This window comes from Myotis davidii, unplaced genomic scaffold (genome assembly GCF_000327345.1).
Source record: "Myotis davidii unplaced genomic scaffold, ASM32734v1 scaffold663, whole genome shotgun sequence".
Lineage (NCBI taxonomy): Eukaryota > Metazoa > Chordata > Mammalia > Chiroptera > Vespertilionidae > Myotis > Myotis davidii.
The window spans coordinates 6,768,040-6,780,846 of NW_006295816.1; the positions used below are offsets into that span (position 1 = coordinate 6,768,040).

Consider the following 12,807-nt stretch of genomic DNA (forward strand, 5'->3'; position numbering starts at 1 on the left):
ATATAGTCAAACTATTGTGTAAAGGTATCGTTTTTATTAACTGCAGGATGGCCACTCTCACGTATGAAGGAAGCGATTATTGGGCACGTCATCACAGTGCCCTACCAGTCATATTGGACCGTGAGGCAAAAGAAAAATACCGATATTGTTTTTATTTAAAATTGATAGTTTGTTGGTCGTGGTTTTTCTGCATTAACTTCAATTTTATCCAAACGGCCACCCACAGAAAATCAGAAACAGCCCTCCCTAAGCACAAACCACTCATTTAAAAGACCAAATCACAAGTCTTAACAGGTCTACTGACTCTGCCCTGCGGGAGGAAAGCTGGGAGACCTACCGCCAGGATGACGGGCTCACCTGGCAGGTAGCTGGAAAGGCCCATTCTGGGTCTATGTTCAGATAAACATCTACACTTAAACCAACTTAATTATCAGTTCAAAGTGGAGTTGAAGGAATTCCCCCCTCCAAATGAGTCAGGCTTATGTGGAGGTGCTTGGGGGCTAAAGCCCAGGCAGTTAAGTGTGGGGTGGGGCATTCCTACTGGCTTCAGTTGTGCTCTGTGTAGCCCAAAGACTAGATAGATGCCCTTTGGTCACTTGGGCAAGATCACAAAGAAGCCAGGTGAAGTCTTGGCCACAGGGTCTACTAAGCCCAGAGTCCTTCAGTTGGAGAAAGTGGTTCAGTTGTGCTCTGTGTAGCCCAAAGACTAGATAGATGCCTTTTGGTCACTTGGGCAAGATCACAAAGCCGCCAGGTGAAGTCTTGGCCACAGGGTCTAAGCCCAGAGTCCTTCAGTTGGAGAAAGTGGAATCTCGCCTCTCACACAAGGTCAGAATCCGTGTTCACGGCTGAAACCACTGTTGGTGCCACTGCTGGAGAAACTTGGCCAACCTGCCCATCTAAGGTAAAGGCTCTACCTTTGACCACTGCGTTCACTACGTACGCGAATATACTTGTTACCCTCACAACACCACTTGCTAACAAGGAAAAAAAGGTGACACGATCGAATGAATTAAAAGTTTAATTCTGAACCATTTTTATAACTGCATTTTCTCTTGAAGCATTGAGTCACAGCAGGTTACAACAACTTTGGGATAAAAGGCAACTGGTAAACTGTCCAAAACAAGGTTTCAAATAACACCTCTTACTGATTTACCCTACCCATACATATCCCAAATAAAGTTTTCGATCAAAAACATGAAATAGATCCACCTGCTTATTTTAAGCATATTAAAAAGGAAACTAATTGGACCATTTCTATTTGTCTATTTTATACAAAAAAGCTACACAATGTTACACTTTATTCAGATTACAATTAGAGTGATTATGAATTAGTGTTCTACACCATTACTCAATTCTTAAAAATTAGAAATTGCTGTAGCAGTATTCACTATAACTTAAGACTACAAGACTTAAAAAACTAACAGTTACTGCAAAAAAAATTAAAGAGCTACTTCAAAGCAAGCAAAGTCAGTACCATTACAGATATTAAAAAAAATTTTAACAAGCAAGGCTAGAGTTTGATAAATTCCATCCTGTGATCCATTCTTGTGCATTCTTCACTTCTTGAGTCACTCCCAAAATCCATTTGTATTGTTACTCCTCGACCAAAAAGGACCAGAACAAAAAGTTTACTTCAATTGTTCCCATAGGAAACTCAGCTTGGTTAGTGTGTCAGGCACTTTCTGAGATACCAGCCCACCCCTCGAGCCCTCTCAGCAACTCTACAGGCCAATCACAATGCAAGTTCAGACAATACCGCTGTATAAAGAGAGAAAGGCTGCTATTAATGTTTAAAACAGCAAATGTTACTCGTTTGAGTATTAAGTTGCAAAAGCTGTGGCAAAAAACATTAAAGTTAATGACTTCCACACATGACCACGTAATAACCAGAAATCTGAGAACATTCAAATGCTCTAAGACATCTCCTTTCAAAGTATGTATGTAGCTGTTTTGTGTGTTTTTTTTTTGTGGCAGATTTACAAATCGGTCTAGACCACTCCCACCCTACCAACCAAGTCTTTCTGAAGTTCTGTAGGCAGAGTAAAAGTATTTTACCCAAACTGGCTTTTTTAACTTCTTACCTAAAGGATGATTTACAGGTCAGTATCAAACCAGGCCAGCTGATTGCTGTCACCTGGAGGCAGCCCATCCATGAGGTCCTGGGCGTGCCCCAGATCTGGCAGCCCATCAACTGGATAGTCAGCACCAGGGTGGTGGCCACCCATCTCATGCTCCATCATTGGGTCCATTCCCAAGGCATCCTGGCCGTATCCACCAGAGTGAAAAGAACGATAGCTGGGATCTACAGGAGTCGGGGTGGCAACAAAATGGGCAAGGGAGTGAGAGGAGAAAGAGGTTACCACTGAGGTTAGGGACGTCGGAGGACTACGTCCTTGTTGGAAAGCACTCCTCGAACCTCTTCACCTTCTAGCTTTCTTCAGCCAGTAACCACCCAAGGCCAGGCCACCCACGCAGAGCTAGTCCCGCCTTCAGTTCACCCTCAACGTTTTGCATTTCCCCAGCCAGAGACAAGTTCCTCGGGAGGAAGAGCAGCTCCCACTGCACACGACCACCCAGGCACCAAGAAGCCATGGGCAGGGGGAGGCAATAAAGAAGCCTGGCAGAGCTAGCTGCTGAGAGGCCCAGGGGATGCCCACAAAGGTACTGACAAAATGCAAGGCATCGTTTCCAACGGAACTTCTACGTGTTATCTTAAAGCTCCTATGGCTGTCAAGGCAAGAAGCTATGGGCTTGAGTTGTTTATGAGAAACAAATTTAAGATGAACAGTTCTAGCTGTTGGTAGTCTACCCCATGCTCCATCTCCATTACCAAGAGTTGAATTAGCTTTTCAGAAAAACTCGATCATACAACTAGGTAAATACCCACCCAGGCCTGAGCTTGGGGACACAAGTTTCCCATGCTCTCATTTCCTGGGTGGGTTGTAGACCCCAGTAACAGAGCTTCTCTGACGACACACACACAAAAGAATAAGCAGAAACCCGGCAGGAGGGACAAGTGTTGGTGGCGTGATACTGCTGAAGAACTGACTTTAATTGCTGCCACTGCTTGCTTTCCTACCAACACTGGCTTCCCAGGTAAGCAAACTAGCTCTTTTGATAAAGTCTGATCTAGAGTTAATTGAGAAACACGAGACACATACCATCCTGGCGATATCCAAGGGGCTCTCCCTGGGCACCAATGTCAAGTCCAAGATCGGCCGTCTAGATAAGTAGGTACAAAACAAGGAAGCAAAATGAAGATCCTCAACTTAAAGTACGCTCTTAAACATTACAGAAATACTTAGAAAATACAGAATTACTTCAAAATATACAAGTATATAATAGATACGTCAAACTCTACTCCACAAAGATCAACCACTGATACTCAAGAGAAACATGCTTTCCCATTGCAGACAGTATTTTAAAAATTCACGAAGTTACCCTTTCAGCAAATATACATTAAGTGCTTACTATGTGCCAGGCACTGTTCTAGGTGCTAGAGATACAACAGAAAACAAAACAGGCAAAGTGTCTCCCCCCAACAGGACATGTGACATGAGAGAGGACTTGAGCCTGTGCGGAAGCTGCAATGAACTGAGACGGAGAAAATGAGGACAGAACAGGTTTGGGGAGGCGGTGGGTGGAGAAGTTCAGAGCTCAAGTTGGAACATGTCAAGGCTGCCTGTTAAAAACCTAATAACACATCACTCACTGTTTGGCATTTCTTTTTAACGAATAATATGTAGGCTCTTTTCCCCTTCAACTGTATATTACTATGTACCATAATTGACAGTCCTAATTTTCAATGAGTAACTGAGGACATACACTAAAATTCATAGAAATTCAGCCAGAAATGTAGTGACAAAATGACCCCCAACCTACTGTGTTTAATGATTGCCTCTTTACTCTGATAATTTTCATCTCCCTCCCTGTGAATTCTAAGGTTAAGCAGTTAGTTCGTTCTGAGCAGGCTTTTGAAAGCTGTAGTTCTCCTTCAGTCGTTGCCCACATAGCATGAGGAACAACTATTCAAGCTAAGGACAGTCGGCAACAACGCACATATACCTAGTGTTCTGAGGGGAAACATGAACTGCTCTGGCCAACTACCACATACACGCCCTCACACTGCCTACCTCATTCCAAGTCATTGGCTCTGTTCTGAAGAGAGAACTGGTCAGCTCCACTGAAAGCCGCTTCTTATAGTCCTGTGGCTTGTCCTCAGACATTCGGAACAGAACAGCAGCTGCATACGTTGCTAGGAGAGGACAGAAACAAAGGCTCTTAGGAAAAATGGAGGCATCGCTGTGTGCACCAGCTGGAGGTCCTGGTTCCTCTTCTACTTACCCACACCCTCGTTCCTCGAGTGCAGCAGTTCTGTCAGGGGGGCCGTGGCTCCCTCGGCTTCAATAGCTTCTGCTGCCTCCTTGTCCTGAGCGAGTTCACAGAGCACCCCCGCTGCTACTCTCTGGATGTTTTCAATGGGAGAATAGAGCAGCTAAGGAGAAACACACAGGAAAGCCTAATTAAATTAAAGCACAGCAAGCACCCCATTGTGGTACAAACGTTCCGAACTGAATATAAATGGCGTTTGCACTAGTTGTATTAAAGCATAATCATGCCCTGCTTGGCGAAGGGGTAAGTCTGAGCAGTGCATGTGAACATCAGAGCACATCCCTAACCTGGATGGTCAGCCCACTGCACCCCTAGGCCACATGCCTATACAGCACGTTCCTCTACTGAATACCATGAGGACTTGTGACACAATGGTATCTATAGATTTGCTTACACCAGCATCACCACAAACACGTAACATGTGCTGTAACAGTATGATATCATGGGGTGACAGGAATTTTTCAGTTCATTATAATCTTATGGTACCACCACTGATGACAGAAATATCATTATGTAGCACTTGACGGTATTCTCTAAATTATTTTCCAAAGTGTTTAATTTTAATTTCATAAAATTAAATGTATTCCACATAAAGGACCTCACACATTGAGGTTCTACTTTTCATGCTTTGGCAGGGGGACATGGGCAGAGTATTGTCGTTTTATAAATGGTGATAGACAAAAATGAAATGTCTGTACTCTTATTTTCGTCTCTAATTTCCTGAAAATTTGCTTATTGTTAAAATCCTGAAATATTATGACGAACAAAATCTAGAACACTTCACTTAAAACCAACATACCTGCACAAACAGTGGAATGGTATTCAGTCCTCTGATTACGATTCGGTTGTGAACATCCCGAGCTAGGATGTGAAGGGCTCCGGTACAACCTTCAACTATTTCTTCCATGCGGACACCCTCCTACCAAAAGAAACATGGTTAATAAATAGGGCATTCTCCTTCCTAAAGGTTTAAACTAAGATTTTCTGTTCTGAGTAGCAATTACTAGACTAGTCACACCATACACCCAAAGCTTTCAAGAATTTGCAGTTAGTTCAGGAATAAAGGAGGATTCCATTAAGTTGAATGTCACTGAAAGGGGCCTCATGGTAGCATTAAGTCCACGCAGCAGCCCTTCCTCACACAGTGCTTCCATACGCCTCTGGATCCCACAGAGAACTTTCTTACAGTGAGGGCACCCACCACTCTAAGTAAAAAGGAATTGAAAGACAAGAAAGCAATGCTCAGACTATTGTCAATGTTTTCTTTCACATGCTCCATTTTTTTTTTAAAATATATTTTATTGATTTTTCACAGAGAGGAAGGGAGAGAGATAGAAAGCTAGAAACATCGATGAGAGAGAAACATCGATCAGCTGCCTCCTGCACACTCCCCACTGGGGATGTGCCCGCAACCCAGGTACATGCCCTTGACCGGAATCGAACCTCGGACCTTTCAGTCCGCAGGCTGACGCTCTATCCACTGAGCCAAACCGGTTTTGGCCACATGCTCCATTTTTATACACCTATGTATATTTGGTGAAAACTTAGCTAAGTTTTATCACCAACTACTAAAATTCTACGGAGCTGCCAGCAGAAAATCCATGCCTCACCTCCCCAGACTATTCAATTGAAGGCCTGTATGAGAGAGCGTAGCTTTTGCAAAGTAAGTGCTATGTGCTTTCCCTGTATCTGAATTTTAAAAAAGGTTATAATGCCCTAGCCAGTCTAGCTCAGTGGATAGAGCATCGGCCTGCGGACCAAAGGGTCCCTGGTTCAATTTGGGCCAAGGGCACATCCAGGTTGTGGGCTCGATCCCCAATAGGGGGCGTGCAGAGGGCAGCCAATCAATGATTCTCTCTCATCACTGATGTTTCCCTCCCTTCCTCTCTGAAATCAGTAAAAATATATATTAAAAAGTAACAAAAAATAAAAAAGGTTATAATTCTGCTACTTTTAGAAACTGTATTTTAAAATTATATATTTTTACCATGACTTCCTGGTTCATGGGTCCAGTCTCAACCACTGAGCAACACTAGCCAGGCACAACTGATTTTTTTAGAACAAAACCTTTTTTCCTAAAGAGACTGAAAATAAAAGGTACCTTTGCACTTTAATAAGCCACCTCATAGACACAGGCCAATACCAAAAGAATGGAGAAAGCCAAAGCCCGAGTGCGTGCACACACAAAGCAACTAGCAAGAAGGGGTTCTCAAAATCTGTTATGGGAAGATCCATCCTTACTTCCTAAAGTAACTGAATTAAAGAAGAGAACTCTCTGAAGGTCTGAGTCTTGAATTCAGAGGGTCCAAAAATGTCTTCATTTGTAATAAAGTTAGTTTTAAGACTGCAAACTTGGCATCAAAAGTTTTAAGGCAGTGGTTCTCAACCTTCTGGCCCTTTAAATATAATTGCTCATGTTGTGACCCAACCATAAATTATTTTCGTTGCTACTTCATAACTGTAATGTTGCTATGAATCATAATGTAAGTATCTGATATGCAGGATGATCTTAGGCGACCCCTGTGAAAGGGTCGTTCGTTCGCCAAAGGGGTCGTGACCCACAGGTTGAGAACTGCTGCTTTAAGGGTAAAGATTCCAGAAATGCTATTATTCTTAAAATTTGTTGGCAATCTTACGTCTGTGGAAATAGTTTAAACCACCCTTGGGAGAGACAGTAAATGGTGTGTTAAATATTTGTAAGGTAACACTCATGTTGCAATGGAGAAAAAGAGACTCTGAAATCAAACAGACTTAAATTCAAATTATGGCTGTTACTTCCTAAGAAGTAAGCCTTTGTATGGAGGAAATGAGAAACACTGCATGAAGTACCTAAACTCCCTCTCCCTCTGTAAGCCTAATAATGCGAAGATGCAAAGGAGATGTCATAGGAGACATCACTAGGGGCCACTTATCTTCTCAGCAGCCACAGAAACATGTCAGTTTTTTCTAGCCATTAGTAAACAGCCCTTCAGGCAGGAAAGAATGGAGGAAGCAAATGATGGGTTTATGTCCGGTGTCACTATTAAGATTTACCCACCACAAACTGCTGCTGTGTTCCGCCCATAGATGTACGACGCTGGGTATCCTGATGTGCACGCACCAGCAGCTGAACTAGCCGTGGAATGGCGCCCTGTTCACGCAGAGGTGCATGATTTGCTGGACAAAGGGCAAGATTTCGAATCAATCCAACAGTAGCCTGTAGATAAGAAAGAACAACAAAGAACTGGCATACAACTCAACAAAACCATTTTCTAGCCTAAAATTCCCACCACACTAAAATTACTGATATCACTTAAAAGTAGCACTGATTACACAAACACTTCAGAACCCCATCCCAGCCATACTTCCTATGCATCAACCCCTCATGCTGAGCAGCCATCCAATAGCTAGAGGTGGCTCATTTTTAATTCTGTGACCTACTTTGGCAAATTACCTTTATCAGAGGCCAATGGGATGGTGGGTGTAGGAGTTTCACCACAACTGGTAGTCCATAGTGAAGGCGAACAGCATTCTGGGCCATCTCTGCTTCCTGGTGTCGGCTGGTCAGATGACGAAGAGCACAGATGGCAGGCTCAGTGATGTCCTCCCTGTCACCAGCACGAAGGACAGTACGCACAAGAGCCTCAATACCACCCACTTGGCACACCATCATCTTGTTCTTATAATTATTGCAAGTGAGATTAGAAAGGATTCCCGCTGCACAGGTGACCACATTTATATCATCTGAGCCCAGCAGCTGAACAAGAGTCCCAAGAAGACCTTCCATCCCTTCCTATGGAAACAGAAACAGGTGCTCAGTACACACTCATCTTGACTCTGTCACTAAGGCACCAGCTTACCCAGAATTTACCTGTTTAGTTGCAGCATCTGAGAGATTCCTAAGAGTCCAAAGACAGTTCTGAACAAGACGCTGACTCGGATCTGTCAGATGAAGTCCTAAAGCTTGCATTCCACCTAGAAGATGAAGGAAGATCTAAGGCAATGCCATTAGCTAACAAGTCTATCAGCACTACGTGTCTCTAGTCTTGGAGGGTTTTCCTCTTTATTGCCAAAGTGTATTCCCCCTTCCCTCTAAATCCTTTATTTCCTTTTAGTTTCTAGGATACTGTCCAGTTGCCAGTTCGTCTCATAGAGCTTGTGGTCTAGTTGGAGGCAAACAATAAACAAATATACAATTAATAAACTATGTATATGTGTGTGACAGATGATATTAAGTGCTATAGGAAAAAACAAGATAAGGGACTACAATTTCATGCAGGATAATTAGGTCACCTCAAGATGAAGGTGACATCTGAGCGTGTAAATGCCTAGGTAAGAATCAGAAAGAATGCACTGAACACTTTCGCCGGGGACGGTATAAAAGCATTGACTCCCAAGGTTCACAACCTTCCATCACCCAGGACCCTAATGAAGACATTTACACTGGCAGGTGTCTAAATGGAAGCTCAGTTCCCCACATGCTGGCTTACCTGCATCTCCCGCCTACTAAAAGCACTTCTGAATGTGGTGAGATACTTTCTCTTGTTTCCTTAATTTTTCAGGTATGTTTTATTGCCTCAAATTAGGTTAGACCTACTTGCCATAATTCTCATGGCACCTTGTACTTTTCCTTCATAGGTTTTATCCCAACTCTGAGTTTACCTCCCCTACAAGACAAAGGTCATCCCTACCTGGTTCCTTCCTCGTAGCACCAGCTACTAAGTAGTGACCTGAGCAAGGCGGACCCTCAGTATTTGTTAAGTGACTAGATTCCCTTCTACCTTCTCTCCCTCCGAGACTTCATTCCCTCCTTCTATTATAATGCTTAACTCTGAGAGTGGATCTTAACTCCAGATGCCCACCAGACTTTACACACACATTCTGATTCAGCAGGTCTAGGGTTAAAGTCCCATGCAGATGACTTTGAGGTAGCTCCCTCCTCACTGAGGCCTTACAGCCTCCCCGTATTCTAGTACCACACATTTCCAGCTATCTACTGACCTTTGAGTCACTGAGTATGTCACCTTCTTTAATGGTTTTGTTCCTCAAATTAAACAATCCATTCTGGTAGTTCCATTTATCGTCCTGGCATTCATGATCTCCCCACCACATACCACTTCTGGTTACACTTTTAGCCCCTACATTGTCACATTCCATGTATTCTTTCATAAGTTTTCAACATCCATCCTTTGTTGTCCTTATACCAAACTACTTCATTCCTAGAAGCCTATAATACATCTCAGAGGCCTGGTCTGCTTGCCTACGGTCATCCAAACTGTCATACAATGTAGTATTAATATTCCAAACACCCCATTGTGATGCTATGCCACTGCTCAACAACCATCAATAGCTTATCTGTAAGATAATAGCCAAATTCTTCAGCATAATGTTAAGGAACCCTTTGGAATCTGAATCCCACCTAGCATTCCAAACTGGCCTCAACATTCTACACCTATAGTTTCAAAGCTGAAATAAAGCATGAATAAACATCTTATAAGAGCTAAGAAAGTTCTCCCCGGTATGACCCAGCCTCGCTCATCAACCTCAGTAACCTAGCAATTCATCCCAGTTACTAAGTTTTCATTATACAGACTCTTCAGTAGCTGGATGCAGCAATCTTTTCTCTTAATCCCCACCCCATTAATTCTGTATTCCTATTTGCTGTTTGTTTCTCGTAACACACATTCCAATTTGTAATCATTGCATATTTCTATCAACCTCACTAGACAGTAAGAATAAACAGAGACATGTATGTTTTGTTAACCAATGGAAACTATGTGTTTATTATAGTGCTTGAAACACAGGTACTACTGAATATTTTCAGAATAAACTAGAACATCAGAATAACTGGGGGAACTTCTTAAAATGAATATTCCTAGGCCTCCAGTCACATACATTTCCAGATTCAATACCACAGGAATTCTGGTTAAATTAAGTCTAAAACTCTGTATTTTTCCCAAGCACTCCAAGTTTTTCTGGAATAGCCGGCAGAATTTACATCCTTGTTCTATGAACCCAGCCACACTTGTCCATCCCCAGGCCAATTGTTGCACTGCCAGCAGCTCTCCTGAACAACCAAAACCTTTCTCTCCCATAGATTCTCAAGTAAAATCTCAACAAGTGAGAAAATGGGTGTTTCCAACCCTGCACTTCCAATTTTTTCTATTAAATGCCCTTACATCTTTCCTCTTACAGTTTTAATTTGAAGCTTGGTTTGAGTCCAGATACATGTAGTTAATTGGGTTATGGGGAGGAAAAAGGATGCTAGGTAGTTGAAGAGTAACTGTTTCTTTATAGAGAAAAGCAAGAGACCCTAGTGTAGACCACCTACTCCCTTCCTCTGCCACCAACATGCACACATACAAGCTGCTCCATTAAAAATACATAAAGGGAAAAGAAAAAAAATTTTTCATATGAGAACATTTGCTCACTGTCTACAGAATACCAGTGCAAAACACTGCTCATGAGCATCCACTAGCAAATCAAGAAAACCACTTTGATGCATACAACTATAATCGAATAGAACATGTTGTAACATAATTTCTCCTATGTATTCACAGGTCTACTAGCAAAGCAAAGCAGATTTGCCCAAACCAAAATTAAAAACAACTTTTATCAAGCCAAGTATTCGCTGTCATTTTCTATGATTAGTAAGAACTCTGCCTAAACTAGGCTTAAAGAGCACCAATGCAGGTGTGTTAGCAGAACACATACTTTGTCTGAATGTGATCTTGGCTGCAAACTGAGTAAGGACCATCTACTTGCAGCCCATTAAGGTCAAGTTCTATTACCTTTTCTTAAGAAAAGTAATCTAATTAGAACTGCAGATGCTATGCACATGAGAACTTAGAATAGACATGAATACTTACCAGCTTCTACAATAGCCGGTTTATTACTAGAGCAGACAGACAACACCTTCAGTACTCTGCTTGTGGTCCACAGTAGCTTCTCGTAAGTGTAGGTCCTCATTATGTTTACTAAAGCTTGAGGTCCCCCACTAGCCAGGATGATCAGCTAGAAGGACACATATATATATATTGTTAGTTGTGGAATCTGCCATATTATATTACCAACATATCTTACTATACAAAAATTTCAGCCAGCTTGCCATTGACTCATATGTATTCCCGGACCACATAACCCATACTCTCATACTGAGGTCCTATTTACCCCTCCTTCTATATAGCATTCCACTCAAATTCAGGCATCCTAGTCCTCCCAAGAATATAGCAACTCTGGCCCGATTTTCTTCTTCCCACAAATCATAGCAAAAGGAAAAAGAGAAAAAAAAGGAAACAATGTTGGTATGTAACAGTAATGCCCAGTTATGAAAATTATATCAAAGCTCATTTGTTGAAAATTTATGCCAGAGTAGGCACTTAAACTCCTAATGATTTGGTTCACTGCTTTTCCTGATCATATCTACCTTACAAAGAGATGATACACCATAAGCATCCATTATTGCCCTTTACTTCTCTACATATTCCCACCTCCCAACTCTACCCCAATTTTTTAAAAACAAATCTTATCACTTCATGCCTCTGCTGAAACTTACTTGACTGCCTCACACTGCTCTTTTAGCATGGTCTACCAGGCCCAGTGGGACCTACTCTATCTCAGTAGTCCTACCTCAGACCTTTGCTTTTAGTCACCTTTTGCTTTTCTTGAATTTCCAAAATTAGCCATGTTCCTCCTTCAGTAGGACTTTCAAAGATGCCATTTCAGCGGTTCTCAACCTGTGGGTTGCGACCATCGGAAAACACATATAGCATATCAGATATTTACATTATGATTCGTAACAGTAGCAAAATTAGTTATGAAGTAGCAACGAAAATAATTTTATGGTTGGGGGTCACCACAACATGAGGAACTGTATTAAAGGGCCGCGGCATTAGGAAGGTTGAGAACCACTGCATAAGGGAAGCCTGCCTGCTATATCCCTACTGCCTGGCTCAGTCCTTTACACACAGACACTCAAATATTTAAAGAAACCGAGATGTTTAACTTTTCTAGGATCTATACTAAGGGTGAGGCATACAATGAATTCCCAAGAGTCCAGAGAGAGCATGACATTGGGGGTCTCCAATGCTCCATGACAACGACATTTAGAACATTCTTTTACCTTGCTTTCTTGATTGCCATAAGCTAAAATCTGAAGGCAGTCTGTTGTAATAGCCAAGAATTTAACGTTTGTTTTGTTGAGCAAAGCAACCATTTTCTGCAGCCCACCAGCTAAACGCACTGCCATTTTAGCTCCTTCTTGATGCAATAAAAGGTTGTGGAGAGTTGTAATGGCATAAAATAATACAGAATCCACTGGTGAGCTGGGGAGAAGAAAAAAGCCTCATCAGAAATGGTGTGTTGCATTCTTCTCCTTGAAGCTTTGAACATTCTGACCATGTTTTCTTACCCAAGCATCTTCACCAGGGCAGG

At 42.2% G+C, this 12,807-nt stretch overlaps 1 protein-coding gene and 1 long non-coding RNA gene across 2 annotated transcripts in view; one reads left to right on the plus strand and one right to left on the minus strand.

Moving 5' to 3' along the window:
• Nucleotides 1–320: 320 nt before the first annotated feature.
• Nucleotides 321–1,130, plus strand: LOC107184214. The gene is made up of 2 exons (XR_001515038.1): nt 321–552; nt 684–1,130. It is a non-coding gene; the product is annotated as an uncharacterized LOC107184214 (long non-coding RNA).
• Nucleotides 1,007–12,807, minus strand: part of CTNNB1 (catenin beta 1) — a 13,328-nt gene continuing 1,527 nt past the window's right edge. Inside the window, 11 exon segments of the mRNA XM_006770532.2 lie at nt 1,007–2,305; nt 3,165–3,225; nt 4,137–4,258; nt 4,348–4,498; nt 5,195–5,314; nt 7,433–7,591; nt 7,829–8,167; nt 8,246–8,349; nt 11,244–11,388; nt 12,497–12,698; nt 12,785–12,807. The exon segment at nt 12,785–12,807 is cut by the window's right edge and continues 40 nt beyond it. Coding sequence (XP_006770595.1) covers nt 2,097–2,305; nt 3,165–3,225; nt 4,137–4,258; nt 4,348–4,498; nt 5,195–5,314; nt 7,433–7,591; nt 7,829–8,167; nt 8,246–8,349; nt 11,244–11,388; nt 12,497–12,698; nt 12,785–12,807 — 1,635 coding nt within the window. The 3' untranslated portion in view covers nt 1,007–2,096.